Here is a 20,149-nt window from a genome sequence, read left to right on the forward strand (position 1 = left end):
CCAAGTCCCTCCTCCCCACCTTTTATCTTAGCCTGCTGAACACACTTTCCTCATTCCTGAAGAAGGGCTTATGCCCGAAACGTCGATTCTCCTATTCCATGGATGCTGCCTGACCTGCTACGCTTTTCCAGCAACACATTTTATGTACAATACATTCACGTCATTTTGCAACTTTTGGTCTCTATCAAACACAGGTATTAATTTTTATACTGGTGCAGTGATTTGAACAAAAACGGAAACTCTGATCAGAAAGTTATACAGCATGGATCAGACACTTCTTGTCCATGCCAACCAAACATTCTAAACTGATCCAGTCCTACATGCCAGCGTTTGGCCCACATCCCTCTAAACCCCTCCTGTTCATATACCCATCCAGATGCCTTTTAAATATTGGAATTGTGCCAGCCTCCACTACTTCCTCTGGCAGCATGTTCCATATATTCATTCTGTACACACACCAACCTCTGCATGAAAGCATTGCCCCTCAGATTCCTTTTAAATCTTGCCCCTCTCACCTTAAACATAAGCAATCTAGCTTTGGACTTCTCTACCCTGAGGAAAAGACCTTGGCTATTCACCCCATCCATGCCCTTCATGGTTTGTTTATTAAAAACCTCCACAAGGTCATCCCCCAGCCTCTGACGCTCCAGGAAAAAAAACCCCTAGTCTATTCAGCCTCTCTTTATAGCTCAAACTTTCCAATCTCAGCAGTATCCTTGTACATCTTTTCTGAACCATTGAGTTTAAAAACATTTTCCTATATCAATCGATCATGCGGAATCTTGTCGAATGTCTTGCTGAAGTCCATATGGACAACGTCTACCACTCTGCCCTCATTAATCTTCTTTGTCACTTCTTCAAAAAACTCAATCAAGTTAGTGAGACACAATTTCCCATGTACAAAACCATGTTGACTCTCCATAATCAGCCTGTGCTTTTCCAAATGCATGCAAATACTGCCCCTCAGAATCCCCTCCAACAACCTACCCACCGCTGACATCAGGCTCACTGGTCCCTGGCTTTTCCTTAACACCTTTATAGACTCAGAGATGTAAACAGATCCTTCAGTCCAACTCATCCATGCCAACCAGTTGTCCTAAAATTAATCTAGACTCATATGCCAGCACTTGGCCCATATCTCTCTAAACCCTTCGGATTCATATACACATCCAGATGTCTTTTAAATGTTGTAATTGTACCAGCCTCTATCATCTTCACTCTGGTAGTTCATTCCATACACGCACCACCCTTTTTGCGTGAAAAGTTGCCCCTTAGGTCCCTTTTAAATTTTCTCCTGTTACCCTAAACCTAGTCCTGAACTCTAGCCCTCTAGTCCTGCCCCTCATGATTTTATAAACCTCTAGAAGGTCACCCCTCAGCCTCTGGCACTCCAATGAAAACAGCCTATTCAACTTCTCCTTATAGCTCAAACCCTCCAGCCCTGGCAAGATGCTTGTAAATCTTCTCTGAACCCTTTCAAGTTTCACAACATCCATCACATGAACTAACCTCCAGCTTTCCGGCATCTTACTTGTAGCTACTAATGATACAAATATCTCAGCAAGGGGCCCAGTAATCTCTTCTCTAGCTTTCCACACCTTATCAGGTCCTGGGGAATTATCCATCTTTATGCATTTTAAGACATCGAGCATCTCCTCTTCTGTAATATGGACACTTTTCAAGACATCACTATTTATTTCCCCAAGTTCTCCAGCTTCCATATCCTTCTCCATCATAAATACTGATGCAAAATACTTGTTTAGTGTCAGAGCCATCTCCTGTGGTTCCACACATAGATAACCTTGTGATCTTTTAGAAGCCCTATTCTCTCCCGAGTATCTCTTTGATGTATTTGTAGAAGCTCTTAGGATTCTCCTTAACCTGACTAAGTTTTATATCATGTTTCCTTTTGGCCCTCCTGATTTCCCCCTTAAGTATACTGTACTCTTACTGCCCTTATCCTCCTCTAGGGATTCACTAATTCCAGCTGTCCATTCCTGACATATGCCTCTTTCTTTTCTTGACCACAGCCTCAATTTCTCCAGTCATCCAGCATTCCCTATCCCTACCAGCCTTGCCTTTCACATTAACAGGAACAGATCAGAAAGGACCTTTTTGAAATCATGAACAAATTACAATATTTGATAGCTCAAAACATACTTACTCTCTGCTAACTGCTCATAAATGCTGCTCAAAGAGTTGATCAGATTTTTACAAGCTTTCTTAGGAAGCAGTTTCCATGTCAGGTTTTTTCTATCATCCGTTCTGAAACAACAACTTTACTTTAAATACAATTCTTGAGCTCAAACACAGCAAATGAATTCAGAATTTTCAATCGCAACATTGTTTTCACTATCAGCTGCAAGTACCCTGTTTAACTGATAGTCAGTTTAACAAAACAAGAATGTGTTCTAAATTATAATTCAGTATACACATTGATGAATCAGTGGCTAGCTGGAGTGTTTTGAGCCATGGAATAACATTGACAGGTATTGTAGCTCATTTCATTCATTAATATGGAACTGTCCTTCACTACCCTGACACAGACCACTGCCAGCATGATGAAGTTACTTGTTTATAAAGTAATTTAATGGCTAGAACAAAGAACAGCTCACCAGTCTAGTCAAAATGATTTGTGGAAGTAATAACAATAATATTAGACAAACAATGCACAGGTGTCACACTAGAATTCCAAATGTCTGTGTAAGGGCTCTTGTGGCACCATGGTAGTGTCCCCATCTTGAATTGGCAGCTTAGGTTCAAGTTCCACCTGTTCCAGAGGTGTATCACAATATCTATGAACAGGTTGATTAGAAAATATCTGCAGACAGCCAAAGTTACAAATGCAGAGGTGTTACAATACCACCTGAGGGAAGGATATAGGGAGACATTAAATCTTGTATAGGTATTTTCATGATAAATCTTAACCGAGAAACTGATAAGAAGAAAAATTATGGCTGCAAAACCTGGCCATAATTTCCAGCCTCAGGAGAAGATCACATAAGATCTCGTCTCCCTAATTTCTATCCTACATGTCGACTAGTTATTGCTCAAAATGTCCATCTTATGGTGAGACGTTTCTGTTCGCAACATGGAATTCCTTTGATGAAAGTTTTTTTTCCTCCAAACACAATTGTTATTCATAAATTCACTTTATACTCTAATTGTAATTGCAATTAAAATCTTACTGAAAGATGGTGTTAGTGTCCAGGTCCACACAGCTTACGTCACTTGGAGGATCATACAGGTCAAAGTAGCGAGAGTCAACTCCTACGATGAAAGGGCAAGGGGCACTAAGAACATCTGCCAAAGCCAATGGGCAGAGAGGAATATATGGACATGGCCAATGGAATGGAAATATCATCTGCATAGAAAAAAGTCACAATAACGTCAACACACTTTCTCTTAAAAATCCACTTGCTTTCCGTTAACTGATGCAAAAGTGTATCACTTGCTCAGCTAAAGTTAAATAATTGCGAAGGGTCTCAACATTTTTTTTTAACATTCTCATAACATGACTGAAAGAAACCAAGTGCCAACTTTAGAAATCTACAAAACAAAATTACTTTGTTCCTGCAAGTACATCTTCATGTTAGAACTCTATTTTATAAGCAGAAATGAAAAGGAGTGAAAACTAATGTTTCCTTGCTAAAATATTTTGCAGAATATGCAAGCATTAATTATATCATATAGTCAAAAATGTCAACACACATCTAAGGATAGGATTAGATTGATCTGTCATGTCCAGTAAACCTACTCAAAAAACTTTATTCAATCTAACAAAAGAAGTTAGGAGGTACAATTGTATCTTTTTAACCTATGTACAATTTGGAAGACATTTATAAATGCAAGGGAGTAACAAAACCCAGCAGCTGTAGTAGCAAAGTTTTTACAAGTTCAATTCAAAATTATTTTCCACATTATATTTGATACCTTTAGTTTACAATTTTTTTTCAGATATTATGACTTTAATTAGAATTTGTGGATTCTGCAAAGTTCCAGCATTCAAAGCCATATGAAAATATCTCACCAATACCAATAATGACAAGGTAATTCTGCCAACACTCAAGTTAGACCTTTATTCTCAAATACAATATCTTTTTCAGTTGCACCTCAACATTCTTTATGAATCTATGGAGTTTGTACCCTTGCCCACTCTGCTGTATGGAAAATTTTCTTCAAAGCATTTTATTTGCTTGTAATAATATCCTTTGCGGTATAAAAGAAAATTATTCAATGCGGACGGCTGAAGCTAATTCTATCGATACAAGTAATTTCCCTTCCCTATCCCAACAGAAAATTCATGCAGACTTCCTCATTACAACTTCACTACACCATTAAATAAACAACATCTTTATTGACGTGAAAACCATTATTAAATACTTAAAGCAATCCTTTAATAATCCTTTCCCACTTCTCTATTCTTCTGATTGGCTCAAGAAGCCAATGTTATAAAAAGGAAGCTGTTATTATCTGTTCCTGCATTGCTATGATTTAGAATTTCATACACTGAACAGATATCTTTTCAACTTAAAGATTAAGTGCCACCCTCATGCTTTTAAAACAATGTACTTTTAAAGAAATGATTAGTTCCAAAGTTCTTTCTCACTTTTTCTTGGGTTTTAAGACATTTTTATTTAAGCAATGATTTTCTGGCACACCATCACAGACCAGCTGAACGGAAATACCGAACCTGACTGCACCAGTTGAATTAATATAAATGGTGAAAACCCAGGGGTGCTTTGGTGAATTATTTCACCCGCAGATAAAGGGACAGCTGGAAAATGGGAAGCCTTCAAAACTGAGATAACAAGAGTGCAGAGATAGTACATTCCTGTTAGGGTGAAAGGAAAGTCAAAGACTGTGGTGCTGGAAAAGCACAGCCAGTCAGGCAGAATCAGAGGACCAGGAAAGTTGAAGAGCATCAGGATGAATAGCTTATGCTCGAAACATCAACTCTCCTGCTCCTCAGATGTTGCCTGACCAGCAGTGCTTTTCCAGCACCGCACTCTTTGACTCTGATCTCCAGCATCTGCAGTCCTTACTTTCTACCAAAGGTGAAAGAAAAGGCTGGTGGGTGTAGGGGATGCTGGCTAACGAGAGAAATTGAGGTTTTGGTTAAGAAAAGGAAGGAAGCATATGTCAGGTATAGACAGGAATCCTTAGAAAAATATAGGGGGTAAGGGTATACTTAAGAGGGAAATCAAGAGGGCAAAAGGGGAATATGAGATAGCTTTAGCAAATACGGTTAGGGAGAATCCAAAGGGATTTTATAAATACATTAAGGACAAAAAGGTAACTAGGGATAATCAAGAGCACCTCAAAGATCAGCAAGGCAGCCTACGTGTGAAGCTGCAGGAGATGGGGGAGATATTAAATGAGTATTTTGCATCAGTGTTTACTGTGGAGAAAAGAAATATATGAAAAATATAGAATGTGGGGAAATAGATACTGACATCTTGAAAAATCTCCATATCACAGTGAAGATGTTGCTGGACATCTTGAAACACAAAAGTGGTTAAATCCCCAGGACCTGATCAGGTGTACCCTAGAACTCTGTGGGAGACTAGGGAAGTTTTTGCTGGGCCCCTTGCTGAGATATTTGCATCATCAATAGTCACAGGTAAGGTGGTGGAATATTGGAGGTTGGCTAACATGGTGCCCCTATTTAAGAAAGGAGATAAGGAAAAGCCAGGGAACTATAGACCAGTGAGCCTGACATTGGTGGTGGGCAAGTTGTTGAAGGGAATGCTGAGGGACATGATTTACATGTATTTGGAAAGGCAAGGACTGATTAGGGGCAGTCAGCATGGGACATGCATGGGACATCATAGTTGAGAGGGTGGCGCTGAAAAAGCACAGCAGGTCAGGCAGCATCTGAGAAGCAGCGAAATCAACGTTTCGGTCAAAAGCCCTTCATCAGGAATGAGGCTTGTGAGCTGAGGGGTTAGAAAGATAAATGGGGGAGGTGGGGGTGAGGTAACTGAGAGTGCGATAGGTAGATGGAGATGGGGTTAATGGTGATAGATTGGAGAGGAGAGTGGAGCAGATAGGTAGGAAGGAAGCTGGACAGGTAAGACAGGTCATGAAGACAGATAGACAAGCTTGAATGAGTTTTTTTGAAGAAGTAACAAAGAGGATTGATGAGGTAGATGTGATCTATATTAGACTTCAGTAAGGCATTCGACAAGGTTCCTCATAGGAGATTGGTTAGCAAGGTTAGATTTCATGGAATACAGGGAGAACTAGCCAGTTGGATACAGATCTGGCTGAAAAGTAGAAGACAGGCGGTTGTTTTTCAGGCTGGAGGCCTGTGACCAGTGGTGTACCACAAGATCGGTGCTGAGTTCACTGCTTTTTGTCTTTTATATAAATGACTTAGATGTGAACATAGGAGGTATAGCAAGTAAGTCTGCAGACGACACCAAAATTGGAGGTATAGTGGACAATGAAGGAGGTTACCTCAGAGTACAACGAGATCTTGATCAGATGGGTCAATGGCCTGAGCAGTGACAAATTGAGTTTAGATAAATGCGAGGTGCAAATTGGAAAAGCAAATCAGAGCAGGATTTAGACACTTAAAAGGAAGGTGCTGGGGAGTGTTGATGAACAAAGACCTTGGAGTGCAGGTTCATGGTTCCTTGAAAGTAGAGTCGCAGGTAGATAGGATAGTGAAGGAAGTCAGAGCATTGAGTATAGGAGTTGGGAGGTCATGTTGCGGCTGTGCAGGACATTGGTAATGCCACTTTTGGAATACTGCATTCAATTCTGGTCTCCTTGCTATAGGAAAGATGTTATTAAACTTGAAAGGGTTCAGAAAAGATTTACAAATCTATTGTCAGGGTTGGAGTATTTGAGCTATTGGGAGAGGCTGAATAAGCTGGGGCTGTTTTCCTTGGAACGTTGGAGGCTGAGGGATGACCTTATAGACATTTATAAAATCATGAGGGGCATGGATAGGATAAATAGACAAGGCCTTTTCTCTGGGGTGGACATAGAACTAGAGGGCATAGGTTTAGGGTGAGAGGAGAAAGATATAAAAGAAACCTAAGGGGCAACTGTTTCACACAGAGGATGGTGCGTGTATGGAATAAGCTGCCAGAGGAAGTGGTGGTGACTGGTACAATTACAGCATTTAAAAGACATTTGCATGGGTATATGAATAGAAAGGGTTTAGAGGGATATGGGCCAAGTGCTGGCAAATGGGACTAGATTAGGTTAGGCTATCTGGTTGGCATGGATGAGTGGATTGAAGAGTCCATTTCCGTGTTGTACATCTCTATGACTCTATGATTCCTGTTTTACATTGTTAGGCTCAGCAATTTCTCTCTGGCAGCTCCTCAATCTTATTATTTCAGAATTTGTTTTTTTAAACTAACTTCTTAAATAAATCTGAGAGAAAAAAGCTAGGATTTACCATTGGCATAATTCCTTGTGAAAGTGTCTCCAGATTGTAAACATGTTTTCAAATAACCTGACAGTTTCATGGGCTGTAGGGAAAAGTTTCAATAAACATCTTTGCAGACAACATGCTTACAACTTCCCAACAAATATCTCCATTTTTGATCAGTGTTATGAGCCATCTGAAGTGACACAAGCACCTCAAATCACCAACCTTCCTTACAGGAAAGCTCTGAAGACACAACTAAATGGTTTGGCAAAATTATCAAAAATTTAAAATCTAAGAAAACTTTAAAAATTTAAAAGCTGAATCTGACCATTCCACAATCCTTCCAAACCCCTACATGAAATGTCCCAAATGTTTAAAACGCAGCAAGTTATCACGTTCTACCATTTCATTTTCATGATGTATGATTAAACTATCAATTCTTCAAAGGGTGAAGTATTTGTCAGTGATAAACTGCACTTTATTACTATCATCAACAATGAATGCAGAAGTTACGGAATTCTTACGCATCAATAAACCTGGATACTTCCTTTCCACCACCGAACGCAAGTTCATTTCATAATTATAGATTCTATGATAGGTCATATCAACTTCTCATATCTTTCATTATTGCTGATGTGATATTTGTAAGGGAATTCATAAGAACATTGCGGCTTTTAGAAGAAGTCTAGTTACAGTGATGGAAAACTAGTTGTCGTATCAGAAACACCAACAGAAAGGTGACTGAGGAGGTTCTCAATGGCTCAGATGTAAATACAGAATTCACCTGAGCAGAAACTGACCAGAAGATCCTGGATGTGATTTCTATCTGTGCTCAGTTTGTACATCAGATGGTGGAGGTCAGAGTGCTAGAACTGATCTCAATGCTCCAAAAGAAAACCAACATTGATCACATTTTTAGATGCTCTGCAGTGACTTACAGCAAAATGCAGCATTACATTATGTGATTTGATAATTTAATGATTGCAACAATAATTCTACTTACCAATTTGCAAATATAATCAATTTTTTAAAAAACTTAGTGTTTTGGTCATTCATTTAATTCCACCTATCATTAATTGTAAATTCACAGTTAAAGGCGAACCTTAGACGAGATGTTTTAGTCAAGGTAGAGCTAAGTTAAGGTTACAGGGTTTAAAGCAGCAGGAAAACTAAGCACAAAAATATAAATCAAACTACATCTTTGCAAATCTTCCTGACAAAATCTCTCAGAAGTTTGAGTGAGCTCAATACTCACAGAAACGAGCGCTTCAGCCACACTAGTCAACACAGCAGGGCGGAGAGAGTGAATAAGAATCTTGTGCTCAGTTACTGCATACAACAGCAGACTTATTGCTTTCTCTGGGCCCAGGTTCTGCAACAAAGTAGTGAAACTGCCACCACTGAAAGGAAATGGACAGACATCAGAATTCAGTGAAGTAATGCACTGGTTACTTTTCACTTCGTTTGTCTGACTAAAATATATTCCTGGAGACCCCAATTTATGCCTCTTGTTGCAGAAAGTATTACACGCATTCTCTCCACTCTGCAGATCATTTTCAGGCAGCATCCGAGGAGCAGGAAAATCGACGTTTCGGGCAAAAGCCAACTGCTGTGCTTTTCCAGCACCACTCTAATCCAGAATCTGGTTTCTAGCATCTGCAGTCATTGTTTTTACCTAGATCATTTTCAGACAGAGTTATTCTAGCAGATGAGCTGATTGCCCTCAAGGAAAATATCTTCCAATAATTTTGAAAACAGAACAGTACAGAACCAGATATTTAGATAATAATTTAATCTGCATTTTTCCACCAGTTGAAAATATTCGACAGATATCTGTCAAAATCTAGAGGAATTTGCATAATTGCCAACTTGCAACTGAAAATCACAAGATGGTTACTTTTCAACAAGGTATTTGATATCAAAAGATGAAAGGGAAGAAGAAATAGTATTGCTCTCTAGTTATAAGTGTACCATATGCTGCTGGATTACGTAAGGAACTGATGCTGGGAATGAATTGCATAGTTGTAAGTCAGTCAAGACTCTTGTGACAAAGTGAAAGCATGAAGCTTTGTTCTTACTTTTTTTTGCTTCATATTTGAACTCATTTATTTTTCTGATTTTTATGTCTTTTTGTTCTTGCATTTTGTTTGCTTAATCAGTAGAACAGATTAAAATAGTGGAGGTGAAATCTCTTTGGTACAGGAAGTTACATATTTACCATAGAGAGCTTTGGAGACATACATTACCGTAAGAGATGCAGCTTCATTTATATTACAGTTTTAGCTACTGCACAAATATAGACAAGTGAATATTGGATTTTCTGCTACTAACACCGCTACTCTGTTGTTCTCTTGTAGGTATACTGTTGTAGACAAGTTTACATCAGTGTTTTGGAGTTGTCACACTGGCATAAGAGCAAACACCAGATACAGAAGCTTGAAAAATAATAACAACAAAGTACTTATTCATAGAACATGAGTTCAAATCCCACCATGGAGATTTCAGTGTTTGAATTCAGTTTCTTAAAATGGTTGGTATCAGTCATACCATCGGTTTGTTGTCTAATCCACTAGTTCACTAATGCTTTTAAGGGAAGGAAGCCTACAAACTTTAACTGTCTAGTTTACATAGCTCCAACCTCCACCAGTTCTTGCTTATTTGGAAATGCTGAGTGGGACAGTGTTCAGGATACAATTTTCACTTTCAAAAATGTTTAAAAGAATTAAATTTGTACTTATCCATACGTACCTCAAAGGTAATGGTGATGATACAGGTTGGCAAAGCATCAGATAGTCATGTGGTGATTGCTATAACAAACGAGAAGATAGAATCTGCTAAATTTTAATCTAATACAAATTCTGGTCCAAGCAGAAGTATTCACATTAAGGAAAGCTTCTCTAATATCAGTTTCTTGCATTTCAAATTTTAACAATTTTAAATTCCGAATCGCTCACTTTTCACGTTTTTTGCTAACATTATTTTCAATGACACAATATTCTATGGAATTTGCTTAATCCATTGAACTCTACCATTTCAGATGCACTATCATATTACAAATGTTCAGGATGATTTTTGGGGTAAAAAATCAAATATCAATATACTCCTGCTACAATCTAAACAACAGAAGACATCTAAGAGCACAGTATTGTTGTTGTGAATAGCAACCGTGTAAACAGACACTCACCTGCACAAGAATCCTTGGCCTTTGAGGAGAAGGAAATGGAACATTATGCATGAAATGACTGATGTGCCTGCAAAATAGAAGTTTAAGCATGTTGAATGCATGGAGAAAACACTAGTATTCACCATCATCTTTTAGCTACAAGTCTATCCAATTCAATATATTATTTTATAACTTCTTTAAGCAAACACTTTAAGGTAAGGATTGTATATTTTTTGATCTTTGCCAATGTATTAAATCAGATTTTTGAGATTTTAATGTGAAACACACATCTTTGCTAGCTTACACTGAAGTGAGGAGCATAAGAATAGCAGAGCTCACACATATATCACAGCTAAGGAGGAGAATAGGGAGCAAAATGCAGGAATAAATAAACAAACACAAACACTCCAAAGTGATTGTTTGCATCAGCAACATTTTTTCAAAAGCTCCCTGTCAATCTTGGCATAGTATGTGAGGCAGACATCCACTGAACGCCAGTATATAATTGCTGGCATGTGCTGCATATTATCCCAGTTTTGCTATGAGAATAGCAACTACCATGGACTTGAGAATAGCAACTACCATGGACCACACACATCATGCAGACTTGAAATCATGATTATATTTCAACACACCAACTGCCAAGGTAGGAAAATATTAACAGAAGGAAGATGCATTAATTATTCAGAAAACTATCTACACTACATTAGATAATTACAACACATTCACCAATATGACACATGTTTAAAATCTTTCCTTATTATGAAAATAGAAGGGTAGGGAGCAAAAAAATGCAGGGTTCCAGGTGTGACCCTCTTCTGTTAGTGCTGAGTTATTTGACTTCAGCTATCCCAGAATTAATAGGCCAGAATTTGGAATCACCCTGTAATGTAAGGTTGCATGCCGTTTCTAATTTTAAAAATCCTTGCCAATTTAATTCATGCCCTTGTATTCTAAAGGCATCTACCCTCACTAACTTATAGCTAGTACTGCACCCTCTAATACTTTGGCCAGTTGGGTCTTAATTCTTAATTGCCAATGACAACAGCTGGCTGTTTGGTAGGGGGTGCATCACCCAACATTAACAATGTGCGTTTGCAGCATGACCTATTAAACAGCTGCTGCAGCAGGAACTTCCCTTCTCCAGTCAGGTGAACCATCACCACAGCCCAAGTGAGGCAAACTAACAATCAGGAATAATGCCTGGGAACATTCAATACCTACTGTCAGTTCTGGCAGAATCAGGAAGAATTAATCTTTTAAATGGAACTTACTTCTCAATGGGTAGTGCATGAGGCCCAGAGATTGAATAACGGTACAAAAACGTGAGAAACTTTCTAAAAGCTTCGAAGAACGGCCAATGTGACAGAAGGCAGATGCATTTGCTGGTATAAGCTGCTTTTGAGAGGATGGGTTTTCGGTCGGCAGCACTGACCAGCCCTAATTGGGATCGTTGCTTGTCTGTTAGATTCTCTTGAGGAAGAGGTTCATAGAACTGAATAGCTGCACCATAAACCTAGGAACAATGAGGAAGGGTGCTTGAACCATTACACAGCAGAACATTAGGTGGCAATTACCAATCTGGTATGATGATGAAAGCATAAACAATTCCAATAAATTATTTCAAGTATAAATCTGTAATTAGTTTAGGTGTGTCAAACACTGCATCATATAATTTACGCAACAGAATTTGGGTATAAAAACCATGCCTTGGTTTTGATTTTACTTTGAAACTAAGGACAGGCAAGAAATGCTGACCAGTTAGCAACGCCCACACTCAACAAATGAATAAATAACAAAAACTTACTATACAATGATGATGAAAGGGATTGTGTGTTTGCAAATATCTGGCAAAGTGGGATGTGTTTCCTGAATTAATTCTGACTATTTAAAAGGGGTCAGAAAGGAATATTCAAAATTTATTTCCTGGATGTTTGTTCTTTCGGAAAGCCAGCATAAACGTGGCATAACATACGGCCCCCTTATAACCAATCATTTTATGATTTGAAGATGCCAGTCCTTCAAAATAAACCTGTTGGACAATAACCTGGTGTGTGATTTTTAACTTTGTTCTGGGTTTTCTAAGGCTTTTTCCATCTCCCTCAAATTTACATCTTTATTAGGTGGGATAGATTGGGTTCTGTATACATTGTGGCACAAGGCATCATAGATGCGTGAACAAACTCAACTATCCATGAGTCTTTTATTTAATCCATTGTTCCACACTGGTCTAATCCATTCTGCACTCTGCCATTCTACACTCTGCCAATCCTGCCTGTTCAGATTTCTTTGTAAAGGAATCTGAAAGTAAAGCAACTGCTTATGTCTCTTTCTCTCAACAGAAAATTGGTTAGCAGACAGGAAATAAAGCGTCAGAATAAATGGGTATTTTTCTGTATGGTAGGCAGTGACTAGTGAGTATCACGGGAGTTGGGACTAGGGCCCCAGCTATTCACGATATATCTTGTAAAATTTTTAGATGAGGAACTAAATGCCATATCTCCAAGTGTGCAAATAACTCAAAGCTGGAGGGAGGGTGAGCTGTGAGGAGGGTGCAGCGATGTTGCAGCATGATTGCAACAGGCTGAGTGAATGGGCAAATACATGACAAATCCAGTATAATGTGGACAAATGTGAGGTTATCCACTTTGGTAGCAGATATAGGAAGGCAGGTTATTATTTGGATAGTTGTAAATTGAAAGAAGAGAATGTTCAACATGACCTGGGTGTCTTCGTTCACCAGTTAGCTCTTGGGGCTAAAGGGATCAAAAGATATGGAAAGAAGGCAGATTTAGGATATTAAGCTCAATGATCACCCATGATCACATTGAATGACAGAGCAGGCTTGAGGGGTCATATGGCCTACTTCTGTTCCTATTTTTGATGTTTATATGAATTAGCAGTGGAAAACTTTAGTACGCTGAAGTGGAAGTTATATCTGGGTATGCACATTCCATGCTCTAACTATGCTGATTTGTGTCTAAAGTAAGTAAAATGGGTTATCAAGAAATATCATATCCCATATCAGGCAAATTGAAATTCTAAGGGTGGATCTTTTGATTTTAAAAAATATGCAAATTAGAATACACACAATTGGCTAATAAGTTTTCAGATGAGGCTATTACAGAAATAAAACCTCTGAAAATGGAGATAAAACCTCTTCATTTGTGCAGACATTATTTGACAGGTTCCTGCCCTATTTACATAACATGCTTGCTTACTATCACAATTTCTACCATAATGGAATACAGTCACTCAGTTGTATTCAACTCTGCACACATCAGATAATGAACTGAGGATAGTCCTGAACCGTAGTACTCGGGTACCCAATTTTACTTAATTTTAAATCGATAAAATGTACTGATTACAAAAGGGAACATATGGGTGATCAGAACATATTAGGTACAAGTAATTAGTCATCACAATGGGCCTTGACAACACTCTGGCAATAGACCTGAAGACTTACGCTTCAGAAAGTGCCATCCCCCTAATCAAGCTGTTCCAGTACAGCTGACAACACAAATAAGTGATCAGATACATCTTGTACATATAAACCAGGACAAATCCAACCTGGCCAATTACCACCCAATCTATCAGCCATAGTGATGGAAGGGGTCGTTAACAGTGCTATAAAGCAGCACTGGTTCAGCAATAGCCTGCTCACTATCACTTAGTTTGGGTTGCACCAAGGCCATCCAGTTTGACATCATTAGAGCCTTAGTTCAAACACAAACAAACAGCTGAATCCCAGAGGTGAGGGGAGCATGACATCAAAGCCACATTTGATTGCATGTGGCAAAAAGGAGCCCTAGAAAAATGGAATCAATGGGAATTGGGGGAGGGAGCTCTCTGCTGGTGACAGTCATAAGGATGAGACTGCAGACTACTTGGAAGTGCATGGAAAAATAGGGTTGAGTCAGCATGGCTTTATCAAGGGGAGGTCATGCCTGACAAATCTATTAGAATTAACTGAGGAGGTAACGAGCAAGTTAGACAAAGGAGAACCAGTGGATGTGCCACACAGGAGGCTGCTAAATAAGATGAGAGCCCAAAGAGTAGGAGCAAGTTACTGGGATGAATAGAGGATTGGCTGATTGACAGAAGGCAGAATGTAGGATAAAGGGTTCTTTATCAGGACGGTAGTCATTGACTAGTGGAATGCAGTCGGGGTCAATGTTGGGACCACAACTATTCACGGTATACATTAACAACCTGAATGAAGGAACTGAGGGCATTGTTACTATGTTTGCAGATGACACAAAGATAGGTAGTTGAATAGTTAATGCTGAGAAAGAGTGGTGGCTGCAGAAGAACTTGGATAGGCAAAGAAGAGGTAAATGGAATACAATATGACACAGTGTGAGATTATACATTCTGGTTGGAAATACAGAGGCGTTATTTATTTTCTAAATGAGGAAAGGCTTTGGAAATTTAAAGCAGAAAGAGACTCGGAAGTTGGAGGTCAGGATTCTCTTAGAGTTAACATGCAAGTTCAGTTAACAGTTAGGAAAGCAAATGCAATGTTGGCATTCACTTCAAGATGGCTATAAAACAAGAGCAGAGATGTACACCTGAGGCTGCATAAGACTCTGGTCAGGCCACATTTGGAATATTGCAAGCAGTTTTAGGCCCTGCATCTAAGGAACGATGTGCTGGTGTCGGCCGGGGCCCAGAGGAATGATCCTGGGATTGAAGGGCTTGTCATTTGAGGAGCAGTTAAGGAATCTGGATCTCTACCTGATGGAATTTAGAAGAATGAGGGGATGGCAGGGATCTGATTGAAACTTGCAGGATTCTAAGAGGCCCGGATAGAGTGGATAGGGAGAAGACGTTTCCACTAGTAGGGACTGACTAGGGGCACAAACCTCAGGGTGAAGAGGTGACCCTTTAGAACTGAGATGAGGAGGAATTTTCTTCAGCCACAGATGATTAATCTGTGGAAATCTTTGCTGCAGAGGGCTGTCGAGGCCGTCATTGAGTGTACTTAAGACAGAGATAGATAGGTTCCTGATAAGCAAGGGGATCAAGGGTTACAGAAGTCTTAAGTGCGAACATTCTCTACAATGCTCAGCACCATTCACAATTTCTGAATTATTGAAGCAGTCCGTGCCCAAATACAGCAAAACCTGGATAACATCTAACTTGGGCTGAAAAACGAGAAGTAACATTCGTGTTACACCAAATGGACTGCAGCATTAGACAGCTCACCACCACTGTCTTAAGGGCAACTAGGAATAGACAATAAATGTTGGCCTTGCCAGAGTCGCGCATATTAATACATTTTTAAAAATTGAAGTATGATCACATAGGATGAATGCTGAAGGGCAGTAGGTCCCCTTTCCTAAAATGGCATCCATGGAAGAGATGGGCTTTTACAACATAATGATAATTTTGGATCAGAACCTTGGAAGCGAATAGAATTAATGAATTTACTTTCACAAATTCGTCACCTGATTTCAAATCGTGACCACTAACCTGTTCATCTATCAACATGTTATCAAGCCCCTTAAATTACAATAAATGTTTTGCAACTTTTAAAAGGCAACAAATTTATAATTCAATCCTTTTATTTTCCTTTATAAGTTCAGTCTTTCTCTTTCATATATTTATATGAACGTTTTAACAAACTGCTACTTTGACTAAACAAAGACAAGCATACAGTATATTGTGCAGTAGATTAAATGTCAGGCTTGCTACGAATGTACCTTTGCTGCAGAAGCTGCCGTAAGCACAAATGTGGAGAAGACAGGAAGCGGATATTTGGTATTATAAGGCCAACATTCAATGGTTGCTCCCATTGGCAAGCAAAAGAGAGGTACTGATGCAGGCAGTGGAAAGGATTCATAATCTTCCTCTGGATACCTACATATTAAACCTGTAGAGACAAGACAACAGACAAAAATGAAAATATCTACATTAAAACCATTCTCATCTGTGTACAATGATTTTTGAATGTTGAAACTACATTCAGATTTAGAAGATCCTTTCATGAAACCCAGAAATAATGTATGATCCAAATACAACATTCACTGGACCAGTGTCTCATTAAAATACTGACCAATCTGTAGGTTTTATTTCTCAGCTAATCAATTGTAAATCTCCTGAAGACTGGGAGAGAAAAAAAGCTGGATTCCAATTAGCCTGTCAATGATGACAATTTATGGCGACCAGCAAACAAGAGTGACAGTTTCCCCGACACAATCTCACTGGCACACCCTGGCCTCAGCCTAAACAATGGCAGATGCACCCTGGCCTCAACATGGAAATGCCAAAGAGTAATTGTGCATATAAGGTAAAATTGCAAATACCTTTTAATGGCGCTATATGAGAATTATATGCCATTTTCAGATCAATTTAAAGCTTAAAGTTACATTCAGTGCATCTTAAAATCTACTATAGTAGTAAAGGAAAGACTATGAAATTTGGAATTCTTAGGAAGAGTTTAATGAAATTGCGATGAACTATCGAGTTCAAATGATCTTTTCATTCATGCTCTGATCACTCAATATTAATACTGTCTCACTTCCAAATGCTTTGTTATCTTATTCACTAAAAACATCAAAACTTCAGCATGTAAAATAAGTTCATGTTGGCAAAACTCCTAGTGTAAGATGATCAATTTCCTAACAGTATACACAAAATCAAAATTTTTCAGATGATTTTTCCTTGCCAAAAAAGTTATCCAATCATGGATGCAGCACTTACCAGCTTTGTATGCTATACTGTTTGTCTTGGCCAAGGACTTTTTGTAACACAAATATACTGCTGACCCCCACTGCAACAGAAAATGAAATAAATCACTAAACTACTAATACAAAGTAACACTCTCCAAAACCGCAACATAGCTACTAACTAGAACTACCAAGGTCTGTCCAGATATATTTCTGTTTAACCTGTTTTCATTACAATACAAAGAATTTTAGGCATTTTGTAAAAAGACGTTTAATTATATTTTTTCATTTTGTGCCTTCGGGTGTCTCTTGAGCAAGTCTATATAAATCTACATATCCATTCACAAAAAAGTTCTTCCCAAATATTAATTGCAAAAAACGAATTCCATAAAAGAAAGAAATGTCACTGGAATAACAAGCTGTTCTTAGAGATCCCAAAGGAACACATGCAGTCAGAGAAACAAACAAGGAAATACTGAAGTGAAAAGGCAATTACAATAAAGTTTTTTTTGCAGCATGCAAGTTCCAAGTACTTATATTCACTAGAAAAAGAACAGCTTTCTCCAAGCTTGGATGTGAGTAAATGGTTTCTGCCAAATATACAACCATTAGCTAATCAAACATATCCTTTAGTTCAGGAATGTATCATCTTGAAAATAAAAACTCCCCAAAGTAAAATTAGTTATCAGACATGGTTTGGATCAGAGTCTCTGCAAGTCCACTGTGATTTATTTTTGGAATGTTTGAAAAAAAGATGAAAGGCTCTGGGGACCAGTAGTAATTCATTCACCAAAAGGGAAAAACAAACAAAAGTCTGCTGATGACATGGAGTGAAGAAAACAATGTGGACTACTACCCACTGATGACCACAAGGTACAAGGTTGCACGCACAGAATTTGTATCTTCTGAAACAGGCCAAATTCCTCTTCATTGACTCCATGCGGAGCTTTTACAGCAGCTCAATTCTTGGCAAAACCTGCAAAAGTTCACTTTCACAATTCTAGTACAATCCAACAAGTTAATTACTAGCAAAATGACTTTTCCTTCTGCAACATGTTAGTTAGGATGCACTGCACAATATTTAAAGCATTAATCTTTGAATTACATATTCTTACCATTAAGAAAATTTTCCAGCAGCTCTAACCAGTGGTACAACACTGATTGGATGACTACAATCTCCTGTTTATTATCTTGCTAAATTACAGTCAGAAAACATCCTGACAATCTAGAATGTCTTGGGAGGACAGGAAATGTTACACAACTCAAGGTTAAACAAAACAACAGATCTAAGTATCAAATGCCACTGAATCATGCGGCCCTGACTCAACACTTTAGATTAGATTAGATTACTTAGTGTGGAAACAGGCCTTTTGGCCCAACAAGTCCACACCGACCCTCCGAAGCGCAACCCACCCATACCCATTCCCCTACATTTACCCCTGCATCTAACACTACGGACAATTTAGCGTGGCCAATTCACCTAACCTGCACATTTTTGGACTATGGGAGGAAACCAGAGCACCCGGAGGAAACCCACGCAGACACGGGGAGAATGTGCAAACTCCACGCAGTCAGTCGCCTGAGGCGGGAATTAACCCGGGTCTCTGGCGCTGTGAGGCAAAAGTGCTAACCACTGTGCCACCGTGCCGCTCACATGGGCACTTAGAATTAAGTTCCAGACTAAGGTCCATTCAATAAATATGTTTCACTTCACTGGTTTTACTCGGTGATCTAGCTCTGAAACTCCAATTAAAACATGCAATATTTTTCAAACTAATAATGTGCAAAATAGAAGCTGAAAGACAACTCCAACTAAACATGGTCCAACTAAACATGGGAAGAAACAACATTTGGTTTTTAATCCTTAAGGTTGCCCAGTAGGTTATAAGAACTCTAATGTACGAGAACATGCATTTTAAAAAATTTACTCATGGGATATGGGCATCGCTGGCATTTATTGCTGAGCCCTAGTTGCTTTTAAGAAGGTGACAGTGAGTTGCCTTCTTAAACCGCTGCAGGCCATGTCCAATAGGTTGATGCACAAGGCCCTTAGGGAGGAAATTCCAGGATTTTGACCCAGGAACAGTGACATATTTCCTAGTTAAGACCATAAGACATAGGAGTGGAAGTAAGGCCATTCGGCCCATCGAGTCCCCTCCGCCATTCAATCATGGCTGATGCGCATTTCAGCTCCACTTACCAGCGTTCTCCCCGTAGCCCTTAATTCCTCTAGACAACAAGAATCTATCAATCTCGGCATTGAAGACATTTAGCATCCCGGCTTCCACTGCACTCTGTGGCAATGAATTCCACAGGCCCACCACTCTCTGGCTGAAGAAATGCCTCCGCATTTCTGTTCTGAAATGACCCCCTCTAATTATAAGGCTGTGTCCACGGGTCCTAGTCTCCTCGTCTAACGGAAACAATTTCCTAGCATCCACCTTTTCCAAGCCATGTATTATTTTGTACGTCTCTATTAAGTCTCCCCTTAATCTTCTAAACTCCAACGAATACAATCCCAGTATCCTCAGCCGTTCCACATATGTTAGACCTGTCATTCCAGGGATCATCCGTGTGAATCTCCGCTGGACACGTTCCAGTGCCAGTATGTCCTTCCTGAGGTATGGGGACCAAAACTGGACACAGTACTCCAAATGGGGCCTAACCAGAGCTTTATAAAGTCTTAGTAGTACATCTCTGCTTTTATATTCCAACCCTCTTGAGATAAGAGACAACACTGCATTCGCTTTCTTAATCACGGACTCAACCTGCATGTTTACCTTTAGAGAATCCTCGACTAGCACTCCCAGATCCCTTTGTGCTTTGGCTTTATTAATTTTCTCACCATTTAGAAAGTAGTCTATGCTTTTATTATTTTTGCCAAAGTGCAAGACCTCGCACCTGCTCACGTTAAATTCCATCAGC

General features: G+C 39.1%; 1 protein-coding gene across 10 annotated transcripts in view; it reads right to left on the reverse strand.

Annotated features, from left to right (window-relative positions):
• dennd4a (DENN/MADD domain containing 4A) overlaps nt 1-20,149 on the reverse strand; it is a 150,318-nt gene that overhangs the window by 80,197 nt on the left and 49,972 nt on the right. For all 10 annotated transcript variants that reach the window (XM_043674608.1, XM_043674611.1, XM_043674610.1 and 7 more), the window contains 8 exons: nt 17,259-17,328; nt 16,259-16,428; nt 11,828-12,069; nt 10,575-10,641; nt 10,139-10,197; nt 8,646-8,790; nt 3,189-3,364; nt 2,165-2,265 (listed from right to left, as the gene is read on the reverse strand). In XM_043674608.1, coding sequence (XP_043530543.1) covers nt 2,165-2,265; nt 3,189-3,364; nt 8,646-8,790; nt 10,139-10,197; nt 10,575-10,641; nt 11,828-12,069; nt 16,259-16,428; nt 17,259-17,328 — 1,030 coding nt within the window. The remainder of the gene's footprint in view (nt 1-2,164; nt 2,266-3,188; nt 3,365-8,645; nt 8,791-10,138; nt 10,198-10,574; nt 10,642-11,827; nt 12,070-16,258; nt 16,429-17,258; nt 17,329-20,149) is intronic.

This window comes from Chiloscyllium plagiosum, chromosome 32, assembly GCF_004010195.1.
Source record: "Chiloscyllium plagiosum isolate BGI_BamShark_2017 chromosome 32, ASM401019v2, whole genome shotgun sequence".
Classification (NCBI taxonomy): domain Eukaryota; kingdom Metazoa; phylum Chordata; class Chondrichthyes; order Orectolobiformes; family Hemiscylliidae; genus Chiloscyllium; species Chiloscyllium plagiosum.